This window comes from Elephas maximus, chromosome 6 (genome assembly GCF_024166365.1).
Source record: "Elephas maximus indicus isolate mEleMax1 chromosome 6, mEleMax1 primary haplotype, whole genome shotgun sequence".
NCBI classification, from domain to species: Eukaryota; Metazoa; Chordata; class Mammalia; order Proboscidea; family Elephantidae; genus Elephas; species Elephas maximus.
Window position 1 is genome coordinate 55077701 of NC_064824.1, and position 25666 is coordinate 55103366.

General features: G+C 38.4%; 1 protein-coding gene across 6 annotated transcripts in view; it reads right to left on the reverse strand.

Annotated features, from left to right (window-relative positions):
• The window catches only part of ACVR1 (activin A receptor type 1), a 151802-nt gene that overhangs the window by 58406 nt on the left and 67730 nt on the right, over nucleotides 1–25666 (reverse strand). For 3 of the 6 annotated variants that reach the window (XM_049887281.1, XM_049887280.1, XM_049887282.1), the window contains exon 3: nucleotides 13464–13537. The exons of 2 other annotated variants lie outside the window; for them this stretch is intronic. In XM_049887281.1, coding sequence (XP_049743238.1) covers nucleotides 13464–13530 — 67 coding nt within the window. In that variant the 5' untranslated portion in view covers nucleotides 13531–13537. Of the gene's footprint in view, nucleotides 1–488; nucleotides 2019–13463; nucleotides 13538–25666 lie in introns of those variants that run through there. One more of the 6 variants, XM_049887285.1, reaches the window with a different exon arrangement.

The following is a 25666-nucleotide window of genomic DNA, read 5'->3' on the forward strand; positions in this document are numbered from 1 at the left end:
ATGGAAGGAGTCCCAAAGGGGAAGACACAGCTCCTAACATGCTGTGATTCTATTCTGTGATCCTATGTGTGCCCACACTTGGACTAGCAAGAGATGCCTTATAGGAAGGATCTACTGACAATCATCAGGCTTAAAGAGAAGGTAGAAAACCAAACAAAAATGTTTAATGCAATACCCCTCTCCTCTCTAAAGTTGAGATAACATACAACAGAAGCTTAACTATCCAGAAGTTTTTCAGGAAAGCTTCTCCCTCCAAGAGAAAACGTTTACTTCTTAGTCTGTTAGACCACTGTTTGGCTGAGCAGGAAGAACTGTATGGAACATTCAGGGAGCTACTGTACAGACAGAGCCACTGTGGCCACCCACTAACCATAGAAGTGCCAAAAGAAATTGCTCAGAAGGCCGTGTTGTTTTTTTCTTCCCTTTAAGCCTGGGCCAAAGTTCCCAGGATCTTCCTAAGAACCACTAAAATGTGTGCAGCACCTTACCTATCCACCGAGTGAGTTTCTGTCCTAAATGGCAGTCAGCCAAGGGCTGGTGTACAAGGAACAGGTGCTCAGCGGGCTATTTTCAGTTGCTATCAGCTCAATCGGGAGCTGCACATGCTCAGCAGGCAGGAAAGTTCTGGTTGCAATTCCAACTCTGGGCAGCCAAGAGACATACACCTTTCATAGCTGCCAGGGCAACAAGCTGCCTAGTGCTCCTCCCAAGACGGGAGCAATGAAAACAGTGTAACCTGGCCAGCCGACATGCCAGTGAGCAGGCTGTACCTCTCATCTCACTGCCCGGGTTATTCTGAGCTGAGGTTATTGACACTCCATGGCAACACAGGAACAAAGGGCCAACGAGAAGGATTTAAATGTCCTGCAAAAGTTGCTAGAAAAGTCAGCAGCTCCAGCTTGTTTTCATAAATAAAAGTAGCAGCGCAATTATTATTAGATTGTTGTTGCCAATGTCACTGTTATTATTTGTGACCAATCTGTAACAAAGTTTTACCCTTTGGAATGAGGTTCTTATTTCTGTGCTTTGTTTTGTTTTTCCTTCTAGTCCACAGAACAAAAATCTAAACCCGGAAGCACTGAGTCCATTCCAACTTATGGTGACCTTATGTATTATACTGTAAAACTGCTCCATAGCCAGGCCTTTCTTCCACAGTGACACTGGTAGGCTTCAAACTGCCAACCTTCGGGTTAGCACAGAAGTGTAAACCATTTGTGTCATACCAAGGGATCTTTTCAGTCCATACTATCATAAATTGTTACGGTTGGGATGTCTTTTAAAATGCAGCATGTAGGCCTACCTCCACCATTCGTCTGTCAATTTGTCATACTGTGGTGGCTTGTGTGTGACTGTGATGCTGGAAGGTATGCCACCAGTATTTCAAATACCAGCAGGGCACCCATGGTGGACAAATTTCAGCGGAGCTTCAAAACCAAGATAGATTAGAAAGAAGGACCTGGTGATCTACTTCTAAAAAAACTGGCCACACAAAACCTTATGGATAGCAGAACATTGTCTGGTATAGCGCCAGAAGATGAGCCCCTCAGGTTGGAAGGCACTCAAAATACGAACGGGGAAGAGCTGCCTCCTCAAAGTAGAGTTGACCTTAATGACATGATGGAGTCACGCTGTTGTGACCTGCATTTGCTATTGTGGCACAACTTAAAATGAGAAGAAACAGCTGCAAACATCCACTAATAATCAGAACGTGGAATGCACAAAGTATGAATCTAGGAAAAGTTGCGATCCAAAAATGAAATGGAACACATAGAGATTGGTATCCTAGGCAGTGGTGAGCTGAAATGGACTGGTACTGTCCATTTTGAATAGGGCAATCACATGGTCTACTAAACAACGACTGACAAATTCAAGAGAAATGGTATTACATTCTTCATCAAAAAGAACATTTTAAGATCTATCCTGAAGTACAACACTGTCAGTGATAGTATAATATCCATATGCCTATAAGACAGACCAGTTAATACGACTATTATTCAAATTTATGTACCAACCACTAATGCCAAAGAAGAAGAAATTGAAGACTTTTACCAACTTCTACAGTCTGAAATTTATGAAAAATGCAATCAAAATACATTGATAATTACTGTGACTGGAATGTGAAAGTTAGAAACAAGGAGGATTGGTAGTTGGAAAATATGGCCTTGGTGATAGAAACCAAGTTGGAGATGACATGATAGAATTTTTCAAGACCAGCGACTTCTTCATTGCAAATACCTTTTTTCATCAACATAAAAAGTGACAATATACACGGACTTCGTAGAATGGAATATGCAGGAATCAAATCAACTGCATCTATGGAAAGAGATGACATAGAAACTCAATGTTATCAGTCAGAACAAGGCTAGGTAGGAGCCAGCTGCAGAAAAGACCGTCAATTGCTCCTATGAAAGTTCAAGTTGAAGCTGAAAAAACTAGAAGAAGTCCACGAGAGGCAAAGCATGACCTTGAATATATCCCACCTGAATTTAGAGACCATCTCAAGAACAGGTTTGACACAATGAACACTAATGTCCTAAGATCAGATGAGTTGTGGGATAACATCAAGGATGTAACACATGAAGAAAGCAAGAAGTCATTAAAAAGACAGGAAAGAAAAGACCAAAATGGATGTCAGAAGAGACTCTGAAAATTACTCCTGAATGTAGAGTAGCTAAAGCAAAAGAAGAAATGATGAAGTAAAAGAGCTGAAAAGAAGATTTCAAAGAGCAGCTTGAGAAGACAAAGTAAAGTATTTTAATGGAGTGTGCAAAGACCTGGAGTTAGAAAACCAAAAGGTAAGAACATGCTTGGCATGTCTCAAGATGAAAGAACTGAAGAAAAAATTCAAGCCTTGAGTTGCAATACTGGGCAAAAATATTGAAGGATGCAGGAAGCATCAAAAGAAGATGGAAGCTCGTTCCGAGCAAAAGAAAAAAAAAGGAAACCAAAGACACAAAGAAGCTTTTTTACAGAATAGTCTACATAAACAATGGCCTCACCTACCCTGAGACCAGAAGAACTAGATGGTGCCCAGCTACCACTACCAACCATTCTGACTAAGGGCTCAAGAGATAGTCCCTCACAGAATGGGAGAAAATGTAGAACAAAACTCAAATTCCTTAAAAAAAAAAAAAGGCCAGACTTACTGGACTTCTACAGACTAGACGAACCCCCAAGATTATCATCTTAGTAGACCCTTTAAATTTGGGACTAAAGCCACTTCCAGGGGTTACCTTTCAGCCAAATGACAGATTGGCTCATAAAATAATAAATCATCCATAAGTACTGTACCCCTTTAAAAAATCATCTAAATAAAACCAAATGGTGAACATTTTCCCCAGACCAAAGACAAGAAGGCAAGGAAGACAGGGAACCTAGATCAAGAGAAACAGAACAACCAGAATGGAACTAATGAGAAAGCTGATATATTATTAAAAATGTATCCAATGTCACTGAACAATATGTACAGAAATTGTTAAATGAGAACCTAATTTGCTGTGTAAGCTTCCACCCAAAACACAATAAAATATTCAAAAAAAAAAAAAGAGAGAGAGAGAGAGATGGAAGTAATACACAGAGTCACTATACCAAAAAAAATTGGTCAACGTTCAACCATTTCAGGAGGGAGCATACGATCCAGAGCCGATGGTACTGAAGGAAGGAATCCAAGGTGCACTGAAGGCACTGGTGAAAAACAAGGCTTGAGAATTGACAGAACGCCAATTAAGGTGTTTCAACAAATGGATGCAATGCTGGAAGCACTCAGTCATCTATGCCAAGTAATTTGGAAGATAGCTACCTGGCCAACTGACTAGCAGAGATTCTTAATTGTGCCCGTTGCAAAGAAAGGTGATCCAACAGAATGGAAATTATTGAACAATATCATTAATATCACATGCAAGTAAAATTTCACTGATAATTCAAAAACGGTTGGTTGCAGCATTATATTGAGGGGGAACTGCCAGAAATTCAAGCCTGAGTGAGAAGATGACATGGAACAAGGCATATCATTGCTGATTTCAGACAGATCTTGACTGAAAGCAGAGAATACCAGAAAGATCTTTACTTGTGTTTTATTGACTATGCTAAGGCATTCAACTGCGTGGATCATAACAAATTATGGATAACATCGTGTAGAATGGTAATTTCAGAACACTTAATCGTGCTCATAGCACCTATACGTAGACCAAGAGACAGTTGTTCAGATAGAACAAGGGGATGCTGTGTGATTTAAAATCAAGAAAGGTGTGCATCAGGGTTGTATCCTTTCACCATACTTATTCAATCTGTAGGATGAGCAAATAATCCAAGAAGCCAGACAATATGAAGGATTGGAGAAAGACTCATTAACAACCTGTGATATATGGATGGCACAACCTTCCTTGTTCAAAGTGAGGAGGACCTGCTGCCCTGACAGAGAACACAACAGAGAACCCCTGAGGGAGCAGGAGAGCAGTGGGATGCAGACCCCAAATTCTCATAAAAAGACCAGACTTAATGGTCTGAGACTAGAAGGACCCCAGTGGTCATGGCCCCCAGACCTTCTGTTGGCCCAGGACAGGAACCATTCCTGAAGCCAACTCTTCAGACATGGATTGGACTGGACAATGGGTTGATGCTGGTGAGGAGTGAGCTTCTTGGATCAGGTGGACACTTGAGACTATGTTGGCATCTCCTGCCTGGAGGGGAGATGAGAGGGTGGAGGGGGTTAGAAGCTGGCGAAATGGACATGAAAAGAGAGAGTGGAGGGAGAGAGTGGGCTGTCTCATTAGGGAGAGAGTAATTGGAAGTGTGTAGCAAGGTGTATATGGGTTTTTGTGTGAAAGAATGACTTGATTTGTAAACTTTCACCTACAGCACAATTATTAAAAACAAAAACAAAGTGAGGAGGACTTGAAGCATTTACTGATGAAGATCAAAGACCAGAGTCTTCAGTATGGATCACACTTCAACATAAGGAAAACAAAAATCCTCTCAGCTGGACCAAAAAGCAACATCATGATAAATGGAGGAAATATTGTCATTGCCAAGGATTTCATTTTGCTTGGATCTACAATCAACACTCATGGAAGCAGCAGGCAAGAAATCAAATGATGTGGACACCAGAAAGAAACAGCCCTGATTTTAAGCCAGTGAGACCTGCAACAGACTTCAGACCTCCAGAGCTATAAAATAACATATTCGTGTTGTTGTAAGCCACAAAGTTTGTGGCAATTTGTTACAGCAGCAATAGAAAATTAATACACAAATTAAGTATCCTTTTTTTTTTAGTTTTATAGATAAAACAACGAACGACACCAATTTCAGTTTCTTATACTCTAGGGCTCACTCCATCCTCAGACTTTGCATGCATTCCCCATGACTCCTCACACCAGTCCTAATAGACTGGGAACTGTTACTGTCTCCCTTATTCCACTGCAGTTACCAGGCATATAGAGATTAAGTAACATACGCACAGAGAGACGCAGAGAAAAAAAAAAAGTTGACTAATGATGGTGCCTGACTTTGTCTCTCTCCTGAGAAAAGGTTTTTCCGATACATGGTCCTAAGCCTTCCCTTCAGAAGATGCTCTTAAAAACACCATCTGACTATCAAAAATTACCCTAATCCTTTTGAAACTGAAAGCGTGAAGCATGTAAACTGGGACATTAAGTTAAAAATGAAGAAATGAAGACTATACAATTCTCTACAGGGCATATCAATAGACTGGTACCCAGGTCAGCTTTATAAACTAAACAGTTCAACAGGAAGCATGGAAAACTTCCCAGGGAGCCTCCAGCTACCCTTACACACAACAGAAACATGGACTTAAGTAGAGTCTATATAACAGAATCTCCAAGTCAAGGAATATAAACCAGGGTTCAGGAACAAATATCCCACAATAGGATGCACATAGGTCACAGGAGCCAAATTCTAAACTGGACTGTGGGTATCTTTTTTTTTTTAAATCTGTACTTTACAGCTCTCTTGAATGAATCACTGATTGTCTCCTCTCCTCCTCCCCATTAAACCTGTTCTAGTTTAAGTAATGGAACTAAAAAGACAAAACAAATGCAGCAATAAATTAAAAAAATATAAAAGGATGAGGCCGCCCCTTCCCACAAATCACCGTTTGAATAAAAAACGCAAAGTTTTTTTTTTGTTTTTTTTTTTTACTTTTTAAAAAGAGGACTCACTGGGAGGGAAAAAAAAAAGTTGAATTTTACCACCTCCTCCCCAAGAGAAATTTCTTCTTTTTCCTCTTCCTTTTCTCCTCACTACATCCCCGAAATACATATATCCTCGGAAAGTCCATGTTCTGCCCTAACCCATAACAAAGAATTAGATGTAGCATTAAACATGGATCTAGGAAACACCCTGCTCTGCAGAGCTCAGATTCAGCTGATTAGAATCAGGCAGCAGCTGTTCCAGTGTTATGACCAAGCCCGAGAAGGCGCAAATGTAAACTTCCCTCTTCCTGTCAAATCACAGGCTTAGAGAGAAAGGGTAGTCAGGCTACATGAAATTGTGAAGGAAAAACAAAAAAAAAAAACAGAAGGTTTGACTCTGGTTTTACTAGAGAATATACCAGATGACCCAAGGCTACTTGTCAGAGCTTTCAACAGAGTGTATCAGGGGTTTCTGGGCAGTGAACTCTTGTGAGGAGACTGCAGTTGTGTTTTTCAAACCATGGGTAGTATAGTCAATTTAGTGGTTCAAGACAAGTTTTCTTTCTTTTTAAATAAAATGCAGTATAGTAAAATAAGAGAAAATATAGGAATGCAGCAAAGACAGAATCATTACCGTGTCATGAAATTTTCACCTCAGATGTGTGCAGATCATTTATAACCACTGGGTTCTACCCTAAAATGTTTATTACAGTGGATCACAGTCAAAAGTTTAAAACTAGGCCTCAACGCATCAAATTATACTATTGTGGCATCAGCATTAGTTCTGAGTACTCATGACTATTAAGAATAATCATTATCTACGGACGCTTGCCTGAGGTTATGCTGGGCTCCAGAGGTAAGTTCTGGGGGACAGTTAGCAGTGTTTTGAGAGTTTCAAATTAATTCTTAAATGTGTTTTGTTTTCTTTGGTGTTTTTATTTTTTAACTTATTTTTACAATTGAAAGTTGTATATATGACATTCTCACTAATCTTCTGCTTTATTAGATTTTCCTTAAGAAGGGATGGTATCCATCCTCTCACTCAAGATCTATCTTTATAAAAGGAAATTTAGAAGCTAATGCACTGAATACTTACTGTTGACCACAAGAAAATAATTTAATAAGCTTAGGTCTTGGAATAGTTTTCCCATGTGTTCAATATTTTACTTGATTGACTTTTTAGACTCCTTTCCTCCCCCATATAAATGGACTGAATATAAACACTTCGCATTCTCCACTTAAAAAACCATTGAATGTGGCTCCAGTTTAACTACCCACAGCTGAAACAAACAAGGTTAAAAGGAAGCTTTGTTACAGCTCACCTTGCATCAACTAATAAGCCATCATTTTGTTACGTAAGAAAATGTGACAATAAAGAAGCAATGTCTTAAAAGTGTGCTGCTTCGCCAAACATTTTATTTTAGTTCCTGGTAGTGTCAAATAGCTCAGTACATCTCATCTCTTTCCCAAAGAGTCTCTCATTTGATAATATATCACAGAAAAACATTTTACCCTGGACAATAGGGGTAAATTATAATAACGAGAAATGCGAGTAACAAATTTAATACTGAGACACTCTTACATTCATTCACCCCTTGGAGAACTTCCTGAATCCTCAATAATGAGATATTCAAAGAAAGGCCTATTCTATTCTTCCTCTCAGAGGCAAAGAGGGGCACCTTTGTGGACCCTAACAAAAAGTCTATTGAAATTATCCCCTTCCTTCTCTCATTGGATAATTGGTCTGGAACGTCTGAGTGGTGATGTCTTTGGAAATACTAAAATCAAGTCAACCCAGGAAATAATTTAGGAGCTAGCCATCTTCTCTAAGACAGGCCATAATATCTTGCAAAAAAAACTCCAGCCTTCACTGCTATAATAAAATCTAATTGTGGCTTGCAAATTTAATAAAATGTGGTTCATCTGTAGCTTTGAAATATTTCTGAAGAAGCAATATTCCATTTTAAGTATTTGTGTCATGGTCTTCACCTGCAAATGCTCACAGGGACAGAAGGAAAACCAAACAAGGAAGCTCGGAAACAAAAATGGACATTCCCCCCAGCAGCATAATATTAGAGCATGATTAGTCTTATTAATGTGAAAGAAAGGGAAGAATATACAGTTAATTAAGACTCAAGTGCTCTTCTGTGTGAGAGCCAATAAAACCCTTCCTGCAGCTAGAGTTGTATATAAAATGAACGTGAAAAATGAATACTGGCATGAGAGCTGAGAAGTAAAAACACAGGCCCAGGTGAAGCAGCATCACTATTTACTATTTATTACAGGCTCTCATCTCACCCTCTCAAGCAGACTGGATTGAGCTGGCTTCTAGCTTGCACCAGACACAATATAAATGTGGCTGTAGCTAACATAAACCAAACCAACCAAACCCACTGCCGACGAGTCAATTCTGACTCATAGCAACCCTATAGGACAGACTAGAATTGCCCCATAGGATTTCAAAGGAGTAGCTGGTGGATTCGAACTGCTGAACTTTTGGTTCCAGCTGAGCTCTTAACCACTGTGCCACCAGGGCTCCATAGCTAACACAGGACACAAAAAAGAAAAACAAAAATTTTGAAGAGGATTGATAATGACTGAAGCTCTTCAACACCATTCCTCAAAGCATATCACGCCTCTTGTTGGCTGTGTAACCTTAAGGAAGAGTTTTAACCAATCTAAAACCAAAACCCCTCCAAAAACTATCTCATTAGGGTAATTGTGAGGATTATGGAAGGTAAGATATATAAAGTAGTTAGCCCAGCGCTTTGCACATATTAAACACCCCAATAAGATTACCTATAAATTACCAAAGGAACCCCCGTAGTTCAATGGTTACTACCTATAATTACCAAAGAACTCTGGTGGTGCAATGGTTAAGCATTTGCTGCTAACAGAAACTTCAGCGGTTCAAACCCACCAACCACTCCAAAGAAGAAAAGCCTAGGAAACCCTATGGGGCAGTTCTACTCTGTCACACAGGGTTGCTAAGAGTTGGAATTGACTCGGGGACGAACGACAACAATGATGGCATAATTACCAACAACAACAGCATAGTTACAGTGGGCAGAATTTCCTAAACTTATTTTCCAAAGAATCCTTTTTTCCCCAGAGCATTTAGGACTCCACAGAATATAATTTGAGAAATGTTCTAGTGAACACTCATACTTGGCAACCTCTACCAAAATCACTGTTTTGGACTCGTTATCTGAAGTGTTATTACTCTTTCTAAGCAATATTTAGGAGACATTTAGGGTTGAGAGACAAAAGGTAGAAGTTTTTTTTTTTAATTGCCTAGAAAGAGTACATTAAAATATATTAGAACAAAATCTCTACATCAAAAATTATTAACAGAAGAACTGATAGTCCTTGTACCCTGTGACGTATTTAATAATCCCTAATTACACCACCACGAAAGACTTTTAAAGATTATCTCCTGGAGGTTCTCACATATAAGCTACGTGTTTAAAAAACTGGTTAGCTGGATTCTTTCAGAAAGAGAGACTAATTTTGGATAATCATATGGGGAAGCCACCAATTCTACCACATAATCTTCAGCTCTCTTATTTATGCCCCAAGAAATGCTATCTAGCTTCACTAAAAGCTCAGCACTAGACCATCTATAGGGCTATTATAAAGATTTTAGTTATCTGCCCTATTATTTACCTCTTTGGTTAAATATTTTGTACTTAACATTTGCTTTATGACTAATGACTATGTTAAGAGTGTATTACAAATAGGGGCTTCTCTGGGTTTTTTTTTTAATTCCTAGTAAATATACAAGAACAAAGAGTCTTTTCATAGAATATGCTATTGACAGTTAACAAGGATTTGAGTCACGGAGGGGAGACAGGGCTAATGAAGCCACTATCATGATTAGAGCACTCTAGATTGTAGCAGTCACTGAACATTCTGTTTTAAAAAGCTTTAAAAAGCCAAGGTTTTGTACTAAACAGCTTTTTTTAATAGCTTGCTTTTTTTTTTTTTTTAAATTAGACGTTGGTTCTTTTTTCATCTGTCATTTGTTTGCTGAGGTTTGTTGAATTTACCTGCTGGATATTAATAATACCCGAGACTTTTTTTCACTACCAAGGCCACCTTAGCCACCACAGACAAAGCAATGCAGACCCTAGAAAATGAACTACTGCAACTAACAGACAGTGTGCTCTCTTCCATACTTGTAAACACCCTACTGCTGCTGGTATATTTTACAGCAAAATCTTAGTGGCCAAAGAGAGGGTCCAATCTGTTCCCATTTCGGCCCAAACTAAAGCACTTCATTACACATCTTCACTGCAGCATTAAGAGATCATTTGTCAGATTCTTTAGGCAGCTTAACAGCTTACAGCAAGGAAAAAAAAAAAAAAAAGACAAGGTTGTTAACATTGTTCCAGAAATGCCCTTTTCTCCTCTCTTTTCCCACTCCTCCTTCTTTCTTTGTGGTATGAAAGAGGTTGAAGAGAAATAGAGGTATGTCTACCTCTATTTCTCTTCAACTCTCTTCTTTATTCTATCTTGTCTATACCACAGGTCCACCCACAATATCAAGTAGAACCCATAGGAATTACTTACTACCAAACAGGGCTAATATCATACCTTGGGCAGGGCACGGCACTTGGAGGAAGGAGAAATATTCTTATATTTTTTACAATGACTCTTTTGTTTAACAATTAAAATTAGAAGTTAACTGACAGGAAACACAACAGAGAATCCTTGAGGGAGCAGGAGAAGAGTAGCATGCAGACCTCAAATCCTAGCAAAAAGACCAGACTTAATGGTGACTGAGACTGGAGGGACCCCAGAGGTCACAGCCCCTGGACTTGCTTCTTAGCCCAAAACTAAAACTATTCCCGAAGCCAACTCTTCAAAGATTAGACTGGACTATAAGACATAAAATGATACTGGTGAGAAGTGTGCTCAAGTAGACACATGAGACTATGTGGGCAGCTCCCGTCTGGGGGAGAGATGAGAAGGCAGAGGGGGACCGGAGCTGACTGAATGGACAGAAGTACAGGGTAGAGAGAAGGAGTGGGCTGTCACATTGTAGAGAGAGCAACTAGGGTCATGTAACAATGTGTATGTAAGTTTTTGTATGAGAAACTGACTTGAATTGTAAACTTTCACATAGAGCACAATAAAAAACAAAATAAAATTTTTAAAAAGTTGGGGTTAAATTCTAGAAAGAAGTCCATTACAAATGTCTGCATATGTTGGCAAATGTCCGCTGACGGGTAAAATCACCCCAGTTCAGAATCGCTGTTGACATGTCAATCTTTCCAGTTTTAATATAAGCCTATTTCTTTTTATTAATGTCTCAAAGCTAGGATTCATCCTTTCTTCTAGTTAAAACATCCCCCAATTCCTTTAAGACTGTCACTCAGGATCCATATTCCATGCATCCTTGGCATTGACTGACATGACTGCTATATTATCAGAATGTTTTTAACAACATACGTTGGAGCAGAATCTAGACTCTATATACGTAAATTGGCCTGTAACAGTGCTGTCCAACGGAACCATTATTATGTGAGCCACATTATTTAATTCTAAATTTTCTGGTAGTAGTAAAAAGAAGAAGGTAAAATTGACTTTCTGGTGGGGCGGGTGGAGGGGGGGATATGCTAAATCTTTAAAATCCAGTGTGTATTTCATACTTACAGAGTATCTCAACTCATATTTGCCACGTGTCAAGTATTTAATAGTCACATGTGGCTAGTAGCTACCATTTTGGACAGTGCAGATCTATAATGCTCATCAATGAATATGGAAAGGTGGACAGATCAAATATTATAAACCAACTACATATCAAAATGGATTTCTAGTATATTTAGCACTGATACTTTCACAATGTTCGCTATACCAACTTATAAAATTATGTCTCCCTAGAAATTCATCAATTATATAAAGCTGATTACTCTACACCAAAGAGCCTAGAACAGAGACATTAGTCTTACTGTCCCACCTGAGATACACTATAAGCACTATTCAAGGAACATGGCTTGAAAAATAAAGTGGGCACTGCTCAATGAGCCACTAGAAAGTTTGTTTACATATATATATATATATATATGTATGTATGTATGTATGCATGCGTATATATCTCAATTTCAACTTACCAACATACAAACACCAATTACATGCAAGTGCAGGGAACTGTCAGTAATTTTTATTTTCTTTCTCTCTTCTTAACTCTTGCAGTTCTCAGCAGGGGCAGTGCCAGCCCTAAACAGCATTTTGTGTGTGTGCGTGCGTGCGTGCGTGCGTGCGTGTGTGTGTGAGAGAGAGAGAAGGGGATGAGATGCCAAAGACCCTGAAAAGCTTGAGTGGTGACACACAACTAAGAATTAGACTACGGCCTCCACCACTTTTGAAAGTTCCGGTGAGCATTCTTTTACATGAAAAATCTTGTGTATAGTTAACTGAACCTAGGACTAAACGCTGTTACACATATAAATCCAAAGTGTGCCCTTCACTGTCTTAATGTACGCTAAATTTAATATAAGTATTATGAAATTGAGGGATAACAGTTCTCTATTCAGTTGCGATTCCATCCAAATTTACCCACCAATTCAGAAAATCCTCTCACCATGGACAAGACGACGTGTGATAGCTTAAGTCACCAGTATAACATACCAATACCAATCCGCTTTCTAAGATGTTTTATTCACAGAGATTAAATACAGAGGTGCAAAACCATTTATTATTTCATTATGTCTTCTAATGTACTCATGCCTGACTACCTTAAAACGTATTACATTTATATATATTGTTTTATTACAGAATGTTCCCTTTATTTCCCCTTCATATTTATTTCAGATAAGCTATTATATTGAAATGTTTTCAAATTGTATATATAGGAAAGATACAGTATATCAGAATTTCACTTCAAAATAATCAAGGGGCATTGTTGTTTTTAGCTGCCGTCAAGCCAATTCTGATTCACGTCAAGAGGCAATAAACCAAAAAAAAAATAAACCTCTTTCAGTTGAGCTGATTCCAACTCATAGCAACCCTATAAGACAAGCAGAACTGCCCTCATAGGGCTTCCAAGGCCCTCATAGGGCTTCCAAGGCTATAATCTTTATGGAAGCTGACTGCCACATCTTCCTCCCATGGAGAGGCTGGTGGGTTCGAACTGCTGACCTTTCAGTTAGCAGCCAGATGCTTAACCACTGCACCACCAGGGCTCTTTCCAGCAGCATTACCAAACACTAATAATAAAGAAAGGGTGTTGAGTCTGATAGACCTCGCTTACAATAAGCCAAACAATACACAGTATACTTAACCTAATGCAAACAGCTGTGAGTCACCTACCTTCCATACTAGGGGAAGGGAAAGCAATCATCATGAGCACAGGAAGAATCATCACTCCATTTACCATTGTACAACTGTGGAGGGAAAAGAAGAGATCTAAGTAAAACAAAACATTTCAGCTACAGGATGACAAATTAAACATACTATCTTCAAATTGCTATTTCAAGGCCCTTCCTACAAATCCCCCTATATATATTTTTGCCTTACACCTTACTACATTTGAACATATACTCTTCATATGGATCTAAGCAAAGTCAACTTAATGGTTAATCAAATTTACCTCCTACCGGTGGCCACTCTAAGGCTACTTTTCTCTGAGCATACCCCCTTATCAAGAACAGGAAATGAAAACAATCTCAGATACAAGCCTGGAAACACCCACAGGATTTTAGTTTGAACTTTATCCTATCCTACCGAACACAAAATTGGCACTAAATTAAAAATGCTGACAAGTGTGAATAGACTGTTCTAACGTGATGTTAAAGATTAAGTGACAGAATAATTCAAACTATATTACTATGTTTGGGTCTTACTTCTCCTTTAACATAATTGGGGGTAGAGCTACCTACATCATCATATACCCAAAGAAGAGGGGAGCTACAACTCTTAGGTGGAACAGAGTTTTTGCTAAAGGTGATGGAAAAATTAGGAAACAGTGGGGATGGTTGCATAGCACGATGAATGTAATTAATGCCACTGAATGCTGAAAATGTTCTAAGGGAAAACGTTTTGCTTTTACGTGTGTGTATGTATATATTGTATGTATGTATGTGTTATCTATATATTTTTTAACTACAATAAAAAACAAAAAGCTACATACAATTTATACCTCATCTATTGCAAAGCAATGCATTGTTACATTAACCTCGAATTTAACAAAGAACAGATAAAACAAAGATGGGAGATGTTAAAAAAAGAAATGATGGAAATCTGTGTTACATGAAACTATAACAGAGAATGTAAGAGATACCTGACATAATTCTGAAGTTGGTATTAGCCTCAAACTACATTGGCAGAAGTTCTATTTCCTGAGTTAAAGAATTACCACAAAGAACTTTGCCATTTGAATAATTCCTGCAAAGTATCAGGAATAAGATGGAAGTGCATCAGGAAAAGTGCTTTAAAACAATTGAAACTTTGACTAATTGCAATTTTCTAGATGTAAAATAAAGACAGAACAAATAAAGTTCTTTAATAAAATAAGTTCGTTTACAGAATATTATCGCTTCCCACAAAAAGCTTACTGTTATCTAAGTCGCTTGGAGTGGACACATTCTGATCCATCTTTTTTTTATATAATTTATTTTTATTGTTGTGATTGAGAATATACACAGCAGAAAATACACCAATAATTTCTACATGTGCAATTCAGTGCCATTGATTACACTGTTCAAATTATATAACTATTCACACCCTCCTTTTCTGAACTGTTCCTCACCCATTAACATAAACTCACTGTGCCATGAATTTCCTATCTAATCTTTCAAGTTGCTGCTGTCAGTTTGACCCCCTATAGATAGTTCTTAAAACAGCACAACACTCAAGGTAGACAGACGTTCTTTACTAGTTAAGCTCAATTATTGCTTGGTTTAAAGAAGACTTCAGGGGATATTTTTGGTTTAAGGTTTAAGATTTAAAGATTATCTCAGAATCAACTGATTTGTGACAAGGGTGCTAAGTCCATTCAATGGGGAAAGAAGAGTCTCTTCAAAAAATGGTGTTGGGAAAACTGAATTTCTGCATGCAGAAAAACAAAATAGGACCCAAGCCTCATATCACACGCAAAAACGAATTCAAAATGGATTAAGAACCTAAATGTACAAATTAAACCATAAAATTCTTAGAAGAAAAAGCAGAGGCAAAGCTGTTAGGAAAAGCAGAGGCAAAGCTGTTAGCCCTAGCTTTTAATAATGGATTATGTAGTAAAACATTACTGAAAAAGAACAAAGTGGGAGGCCTCACACTACCTGACTTTAGAAAGTATTATACCGCCACGGTAGTCAAAACAGCCTGGTACTGGTACAACAACAGATACACAGACCAATGGAACAGAACTGAGAACCCAGACATAATTTCATCCACGTATGACCAACTGATATTTGACAAAGGCCCAAAGTCTGTTAAATGGGGAAAAGACAGTCTGTTTAACAAATGGTGCTGACATAACTGGATATCCATCTGCAAAAAAAAAAAGGAACAAGACCCATACCTCACACCATGCACAAAAACCAACTCGAAATGGATCAAAGACCTAAATATACAATCTAAAACGATAAGGTTCATGGAAGCAAAAGTAGGAACAATGCTAGGAGCCCTAATACATGGCATAAACAGTGTACAAAACATTACTAGAACTGCAAAAAACAGCAAAAGAGAAATTAGATAACTGGGAATTCCTAAAAGTCAAACACCTACGCTCATCCAAAGACTTCACCAAAAGAGTAAAAAGATTATCTACAGATTAGGAAAAATCTTTAGCTATGACATCTCCGATCAGCGGCTGATCTCTAAAATCTACATGTTACTGCAAAAACTCAACAACAAAAAGACAAACAACCCAATTTAAAAATGGGCAAAGGATATGAACAGGCACCTCACTAAGGACTTTCAGATAGCTAACAGATACATGAGGAAATGCTCACGTTCATTAGCCATTAAAAAATGCAAACCAAAACTACAATAAGATTCCATCTCACTCCAACAAGGCTGGCATTAATCCAGAAAACACAGAATAATAAATGTTAGAGAGGTTGTGGAGAGACCGGAACACTTATACACCACTGGTGGGAATGTAAAATGGTACAACCACTTTGGAAATCAATTTGGCGCTTCCTTAAAAAGCTAGAAATAGAACTACCATAGGATCTAGCAATCCCACTCCTTGGAATATATCCTAGAGAAGAGCTGTCACACAAACAGATATATGCACCCCCATGTTCATTGCAGCACTGTTTACAATAGCAAAAAGATGGAAGCAACCAAGGTGCCCATCAAAGGATGAATGGATAAATTACAGTATATTCACACAATGGAATACTATGCATTGATAAAGAACAACGACAAATCTGTGAAGCATTTCATAACATGGAGGAACCTGGAAGGCATTATGCTGAGTGAAGTTACCCACTGTTGTCAAGTCGATTCCTAACTCATAGAGACCCTATAGGACAGAGTAGAACTGCCTGAGTTTCCGAGGAGCGCCTGGCAGATTCGAACTGCCGACCCTTTGGTTAGCAGCCGTAGCACTTAACCACTATGCTACCAGGGTTTCCTCTGAGTGAAGTCAGTCAGTTGCAAAAGGAAAAATATTATATGAGACCACTATTATAAGAACTCAAGAAATAGTCTAAACGGAGAAGAAAACATTCTTTGATGGTTACGAGAAGGGGGAGGGAGAGGGAGAGGGAGGGAGGGGGGATTCACTAATTAGACAGTAGACAAGAACTAATTCAGGTGAAGGGATGGACAACACACAATACAGGAGAGGTCAGCACAACTGGACTCTACCAAAAGCAAAGAAGTTTCCCGAATAAACCGAACGCTTCAAAGGCCAGAGTAGCTGGGGTGGGGGTTTGGGGACCATGGTTTCAGGGGCCCTCTAGATCAACTGGCATAATAAAAACTATTAAGAAAACATTCTGCATCCCATCTTGGAGCGCAGCGTCTGGGGTATTAAACGCTACAAAGTGGCTGTCTAAGATGCAACGATTGGTCTCAACCCACCTGGATCAAAGGAGAATGAAGAACACCAACGACACAAGGTAAGTATGAGCCCAAGAGTCAGAATGGGCCACACAAATCAAAGACTACATCAGCCTGAGACCAGAAGATCTAGATGGTGCCCAACTACAACCGATGACTGGGAGCACAACAGAGAATCCCTAAAGGAGCAGGAGAACAGTGGCATGCGGATCCCCATTTCTAGTAAAAAACCCAGAGTTAATGGTCTAACTGAGACCAGAAGGATCCCGGAGGTCATGGTCCCCAGACCTTCTGTTAGCCCAAAACAGGAACCATTCTCGAAGCCAACTCTTCAGACAGGGATTGGACTGGACTACAACACAGAAAATCATACTGGTGAAGAGTGGGCTTCTTGGATCAAATAGACACATGAGATTATCTGGGCAGCTCCTGTCTGGAGGGGAGATGTGAAAGCCAAGGGGGGCAGAAGCTGGCTGAATGGACATGGAAGCACAGGGTGGAGAGAAGGAGTGTGCTGTCTCATTAGGGGGAGAGCAACTAGGAGTATATAGCAAGGTGTATATAAGGTTTTGTGTGAGACACTGACTTGATCTGTAAACTTTCACTTAAAGCACAATAAATTTTTTTAAGTGGATTATGTAACATAATAACTAACAAAAGCACAAACTGCAAAACACAAAGTAAATAAATAGAACCTCATAAGAATTAAAAACTTTGTTCATAAAAAGACCTTTTTTTGAATGAAAAAAGTGAAAAACAAGCTAATGACTGGGAGAATATCTTCAGAAAGCACATATCTGACAAGAATCTAATAACCTAACTTTGACAACTTAACAACAAAAAGACAAATAACACAATCACAAAATGGTCAAAGGACCTGAATAGAAATTTTACCAAAGAGGACATTCAAATGACCACCAAACACATGAAAAGATGCTCAACAGTCATTATACACCAGCAAGATACAAATCAAAACCACAACGAGATACCATTTCACTCCCACTTAGGATGGCTAAGATTAAAAAAAAAAAAAAAATGTTGGGGAAGATGTGGGGAAACTAGAACCCTTACCCAATGCTGGAAGGAATACAAAATGGTACAGCCGTTGTGGAAAAGAGTGTGGCAGTTCTTCAAAAAGGTAGTACTAGAACTGCCATATAACCCAGCAATTGTACTCCTAGGTATATACTCACAAGACTTCAAAGCAGAGACTCAGAGACTTGTACAACAATGTTCATTGTACCACTATTCACAATAGCCAAAAGGTGGAAACAACCTAAATGTCCATCAACAGATGAATGGAGAAACAAAATGTGGTACATACATACAATGGAATACTACTCAGCCAGTGGGAGAAATGAAGTCTTGATACATGCTACAATATAGATGAAACTTGAAGACATTACGCTGAATGCAATAAATCAATTACAAAAGGACAAATATTGTATAACTTCACTTATATAAAAAGATAAGAAAGGCAAATACATAGGGAACAAAGTGTATCAGTTACCAGGTGCAGGCAGGAGGGGGAAAGGGACGGTTAACGGTGATGGAAGTATCACATTGATTAAGCGTAGGGTTGCACAGCCGATTATTGTAATTGCTGTCAATAAGTTGTACACCTGAAAAAAGTTGAATTGGCAGAAGTTGTATGACAGATATATATTTACAACAATAGCAACAAAAGAGTAGCTACTGAGGCTGCTTATGTACCACCAAACACATCATTGGATTTCGTTCCTTGGTTTGGAGGTTTAGGGTTACAGCCTCATGGGATATCCCAGTAAATGGGCGTGTTTAGTGCTTCTGTTCTATCTCCTAGTTTCCTGCATAGTGCCTGGGGTCTTAAAAGCTTGTAAGAGCCCATCCAAGGCACAACAATTGGTGTCTGTTCGCCTAAAGCAACAGAGGCAAAAAGAGTCAGGAATAGGAGGAGGAAATGGAATGTGTGGCTAATTACCTCCACGAACAACTGCATCCTCTGACATGAGACGAGAAGAACTGGATGGTGCCCAGCTACCGTTACTGAACATTTTGATCAAAGATTCTATAGACGAATCCTGATCAAAAGTGGAAAAAAAAAATGCAGAACACAACTTCAAATTCTCATGGAATCTACAGACTTTCTGGAGCCACAGAGGCCAGATGACTCACCTTCTTAAAATCAAATCTTTGGTTGGTGGTCTGCTTGTCTATCTCTTACATTCCCATCCCACCTTCCCACCCCTCATTCATCTTCTTTATTTTTTTCATAATTGTATTTCAGTCTATCCCTTCTTTGATAACAAGGTAAGAGGAAGAGGTAATGGGGATTTTTAACATGCCTTCTTTTTATATTTTTGAAAGCATATAAAACTTGAACCCCTTTTACTGTTATCATTATGTCTATGCTCACACAGATCTATACATAGAGAGCCTGTATCTGTGATACACAAATACCTCATCTTAGTCCCTGGGGCCTCGCACAGCCAGGTGATGACTCCTCCAACTCCAGATCTGTATCTTTGTCCAAGAACGTAATGTTAGTTCTTTCTGCCTGAACTGCCCTGAGTACTCTCCTCTACCTCCTCTCAAACCAATTAGCTCCTCCTCTCATGCAGGATGTAGCCCAAAAGCCAAGTACTTAGTGAAGTCTCTCCCACTCCACCAGTAGTGATTTCAATACCACTCTGTATCCTAACTTATCTTGTTTATGTCAGTCTCCAGGACAAGTTCGCTCATCTCCAACAGGGGTACAAAGCAATTCACTGAGCTGTGGGGTGAAAATCATGAAATTTCTATTTTATAAAAAAAGAAAGAAAATTTTAATCTAATGAAGAATATATTACTTGGTCTCTGTCTTAGACAATTTCTATGGAAGTCTAGTATAAGAGGTATCTTTCAGAAGAGTATGAGTTCCACAACATGAAAGGGAGGACATGTGTAGCTTACAGAGTACAGTCATATATTGCTATTGGCGCAGCGGTTTAGAGTTCGGCTGCTAATCAAACTGTCGGCAGTTCGAATTTACCAAGCGCTCCTTGGAAACCCTACGGGGCAGTTCTACTCTGTCCTACAGGGTCGCTACAAGTCGGAATCGACTTGATGGCAACAGGTTTGGTTTGGTTTTAAGTGGATTTATAGATTATATTAGCTAGTTAGCTAATTATAACAGTTGTTGTCGTTGTGTACCATCAAGTTGATTCTGACTCATAATGACCCTATAGGATAGAGCGGAACTGCTCAAAAAGGTCTTCTAGACTGAAATGTTACGGTAGAAGATCCAACAGATCTTTTCTCCAGCAGAGAGGCTAGTGGTTTCAAACTGACTTTTTGGTTAGCAGCAGACCACTTACCCATTGTGCCACAAAAGGGTTGCTTGTAACAAAACTAGGCCTCCCCAAATGGCAAGTGCTCCAAATATCATTAAAAAAAAAAAAAACCTACACATTGAATATAACGTGATTAAAGCAAGTACAAAGAAAACAGCCAGAAAGTGGTGGAGCTAACATCTCTTATTCCTAGTGGTTTGGATTAACTACTTACTATAGAAAAGCAGGAGCTCTGGTAGCACCAAAAGGTCAGCAGTTCGAGTCCACCAGCCACTCCTTGGAAATCCTACGGGGCAGTTCTACTCTAACACTCTGTCCTATAGGGTGGATATGAGTCGGAATTGACTCGATGACAATGAGTTTATAGAAAAGCAGTAACATTCAGATGGATCATACATGAAGCAGGTTCCCCAAATTCAAAATTAAAAATATTTGAAGAATAGATTTGCATTCTACTATCATAAATGATAAACATTATCCTGAGTGCTTTGGGATTTCAGCTAATGATACATAATACAATGCCAACACCATTAGCAACAACTTAAAATTTTCAACTTTAATCTTTTTTTTAAATTTTATTTATGTATGTTTTGCAATATACTTTTTTTAAATTTACATAAAACTTATAACCAAACATATATTGAAGGTACATGCTCAAGAAACTTTTAAACTGATGGGCTATGCCATCAAAAGCCTTTGAAAACCAGTAGAATAGACTCTCTCAGTCTTATCTTTGAATTCCCAGTCTCTTCATTCATTAATTCATTCATCTATCCAAAAACCGGAGTCCTAGTTGTGCAGTGGTTAAGAGCTCAAGCTCCTAATCAAAAGGACGGCAGTTCAAATCTACCAGTAGCTCCTTGGAAACCCCATGAGGCAGTTCTACTCTGTCCTATAGGGATGCCAGGAGTTGGAACTGACTCAAGGGCAACAGGTTGTTTTTTTTTTTTGTTTGTTTGTTTGTTTTTCTTTTATCCTACTACTATTGAGAGCCTACTGGGATACCAGACATTAGAAAAGTAAAGTGACAAAGATACCCAAATGTGGTCCTTGCCATCATGGAGCTTACACAATTATCTAGGGTAGTAATCAAATAATCAAACAAAAGATGACATAATTAAAAACTAAATTAAGTGTTAGTTAGAAACATGGTTCAATAAGACTGCCTAACAAAACAACTTGAGAAATTTTAGAGGGAGGGTTGGAGAACTTCCCTGAGAAGGTTACATCTGAACGGATCTGAAAGATAATTAGGAGGCAGCAGAAAAAAGGTAAGAGTATGGGAGTCAGGTGGGGTGGGGCAGTATTATGCAGCATTTAAAGAAAAAGGCACAGCTCTGCAGAGGCCATGTGATGGCCAAAGGAAGCATGGTATGTCCTGGGGTGTTAAAGTGTATTGCAGAACTGGAAAAAGAAAAAAAAAAACAAAAACCACCAGAGCAGCTAGAACACAAAGAGCAAACCCAAGAAGGCTGGAGGACTAGGGTCAGAACAGTGATAAGTCACGAGAAGTCCTCTGCTCATCTCTCTATCCTCACTGCTGTCAAGCTCCCTTTTCCTTAGTTCTCACAACTGGTCCGCACCCCATTCTTCCAGGCACTCCCACCAGCCAGCTTCCTGCCTATCTCTGGACCTCTCTTTGTAGATGCTGTTCCCTATGATTGGGCCTTTCTTTCAGGGGACACCCTATCTAGCTAACACTCACCCTTCAAGTCTAAGCTTAAATGTCACTTCCTTCTAAAAACATGCCTAAACTCTCGTATATTAAAAAAAAAATTTTTTTTCATATACCACTGTGTTAATTTTCAGAGACTTATCATCATTTATAATTATATAATTAGAGCTGTGTGTGCTTTTGAACATGTCTCCCTCACTAGACTGTAAATAAACTCCTTGATAGCAGGGGTTACAGTCTATCTTGTTCATCACTACCAAAGCCAAGCAGGTGCGTGTAGATGCACATCTAATACTTGTTGAATTAAAATTTCCCTGCTTAATTAGCTCAATTTAAGTTTAAATCCTAAAGAATTAGAACCAGACACTCCATACACACACCTGCTAAGGGATGGCCAAGTTAAGACCTTTATCATCTCTATTCCTTTAATCTGATTGCTTATTCCAGGTAATAATAAAGGTTGAGAAGTTAACAAGCTTCAAATCAAGAATCCTTTCACTATTAAAAAAAAAAAAAAATCTAAGAAACAATCACGATTGGCATGTTTCCACGTCACACAGCCAACAAAAGCCCTTGCCCCAAAATACCTTTTAATAGGTTATTTTACTCTATCAGCCAAGCAAAATTAAAACACTAATTTATGCTCATAAATAGAACACAGAAAAAGATTTATGAATTCACTCCCCAAGCTAATCTACTGTTTTTAGATAGCTCAAAATCTGCCAAAAATCATTGGGAGGAAACATCACCATCATTTACTGGCTGCCATCTAGTTCAGTGTCTGCAGTGTCTCTGCTGACCAGTTAATTCAGCTATTTAAAAAGGTACACCCAAAAGGAACACAGAAAGTGGAGTGTTCAGGAATAAATTTCTTCATCATGTTTTAATTATTTAAAAAAAAAAAAATCAGTATTCCAAAGTCCCAACTTGAAGTCCTAAAATGATCAATTTCTAATTTTAAGATATATGAAAAAGAAAACATTGTTTTTAACAGTAAACTTTCAATCCCTGTGTCTTCCCATACTTTTGGCTAGGGAGTTTTCAGATGTGAGTTGGCAAGAAAGAAGGGCTTGTAGAGGAAAATGGGAACGGCAGTAATTCAATAGTACAAGGATGCCTTACTCTGCTGGTTTTCATTCTTTTTGGTCTCAAGAGGTCTTGATACTCTTAAAAATTATTAGAACCTTATAAGGCCTATTTATATTGGGTATCCAAACCCACCAAATCAATCTTGTTGCCATCCAGTGGATTCCAACTCATAGCGACCCTATACAACAGAGCAGAACTGCCCTATAGGGTTTCCAAGCAGTGGCTGGTGGATTTGAACTGATGACTTTTTTGTTAGCAGCCGACCTCTTAACCACTGTGCCATCAGGGCCCCATATGGGCTGTATCTATCAATATTTACTATATTAGCATTTAAAACTGAAAAGTTTTTAAATATTTATTTGTTCGAAAATAATAAACATACTATTAACCAATTTATTTAAAAAAAAAAAAAAACATTGTTTTCCAAAACAAACCCAAAGAAAGAATAGTGAGAAGAGTGTCACTGTTTTGTATTTTTTGTAAATATCTGTAATATTTAGCTTAGCAAACAGCTGGATTCTCATATATGACTGCATTCAATGTTACAACAGGTTGTATTGATGGAAGTATATGTAGAAAACCTAGCCTCACACAAACAAACAGGAACTCACAGAACCCCTTAAAAAAAAAGCCTCAGGGACGCCTGGAGTCTTTGAGCCAAATTTTGAGAACCACTGCCTTAATTCTTAAATGACCAGTCCTTCTACTATACCAGCTAACTAGATGACACCAGATACTTGAAATTGAGCAGTTATCCATCTGACAAAAATGCTACTGTTCTATAGTTTTAGAAATCTCATTAATCTCTTTAACATCAAGGAAATCAACAAGTCTAACAGTGAAGGAAGAAGGCATTGGTTTTGTTTTTTTTAATATAGGAATGATATTTAAGGTACACAACTAAATATTTTTAAAATGGGATATAAACTTGTGTTAAGAAGGTACTCACTTACATGCTCATCTCATTTAGGTTCAACCAAAGCCTTCTGCAATGTCCTAATGCCAAAGTCCCTAACTGAGAAATCACAGACTACTAGGGATCATAGAGTAATACCTGAAGGGTACAGAATGTGAATTTTTGTCTCCAATATAAACAAATCTCCCTGCTATTTTGAGGTAAGTACCTCCTTACCTGATAACTGATCTTGTTACTTCAGAGACAAGGAAAATAGCTACTCAGAAAAGGGTTAGGGACCTCCCCCTTCAACTAAGGTACCCTCTTTAAATCAGCGCCATCTCTTACAACGTCTCGAGCCTACCCTCTTGGGAGACAGAACATTCCCATGATACTCTACTAAAAACAGACACATAACCAGGGCAGAACAGAACTGCTTTCCAAATCCCATGATTCTTTTCAAACTCCATTTATAGATCAGACTGATACCAAGTTAAGGAGCTAGCGTTTAGCTCAATTTCTAACATGTGTGGGCTTGAGACCAAGTCTGGCACTTCCTTTGCTCATCAAAATTTTACAGCTGGATAAAGCCACAGATACACTACAATAAATATATTACCCCCACCCAAAAAAAAAAAAATCACAGAACATTTCTATAATGATCACAGAATAATCAAGAATCACATGTTTAAAATACACTTATAAAAATACACTTCTATATTGAATTTTTGAAACCCATATTAAGCAATCTAGTTGATAATCTACAATACTACCAGAATAAAGGATATTTCTAAAATCTAAACTTATGAACAGCACATGATTGTTATTCATAATATTGAGGATGACAGCAGAGTTGTAAGATGAACCCTAAGATTCTTTCCCATTGGAAAATTAAACAGAAAGTTATTGTGTCTTGCCTGGTGGCCTAAAGTCATGTGGGTTTACCCATTCTCTCAACACATAATTTACTGAGTACCTACTCATTCAATAGGTACTTTCTTGATGCTCTTCTCAATTCAATTTCTAACCTCTGAGTTAGAAAGAATCTTAAAAGACAGGTCATACAATCACCCATTCCTATTTTGAGTGACTTTTCCACTACCAGTGTGAAGTCGCTCGCTAGCATATGTTTGTTCACCATTGATAAGGGTTGTCACTACCACTCCACAATGTTTTTCTTTATAGTTCTTCATGTGGTCTGTGCTGTGTTAAAAACATTTAACAAGTCATTTGTGAAATGGAGAAAAGGCCCTAATTTATATGGTGAAGCCCTGGTGGTGCTGCTTTTCTTTTGGGGAACTCTTTTCATTTCTACTATACTGAAGAAATCACTAGCGATGCAGGAGGGGGGAGCCTGTGAAGCTCCTTATATTCCAATAATATGGTTTGTTGCCAATTTTATTCTGAAGCTCACAAAATAATATTGTTTACACTCCCAATATTGTATATACTCCTACTATACAATATTACTTTGTGAGTTTTGGAATAAAATTAGCAAACAAACCATTTTATTGAAATATAAAGAACTTCA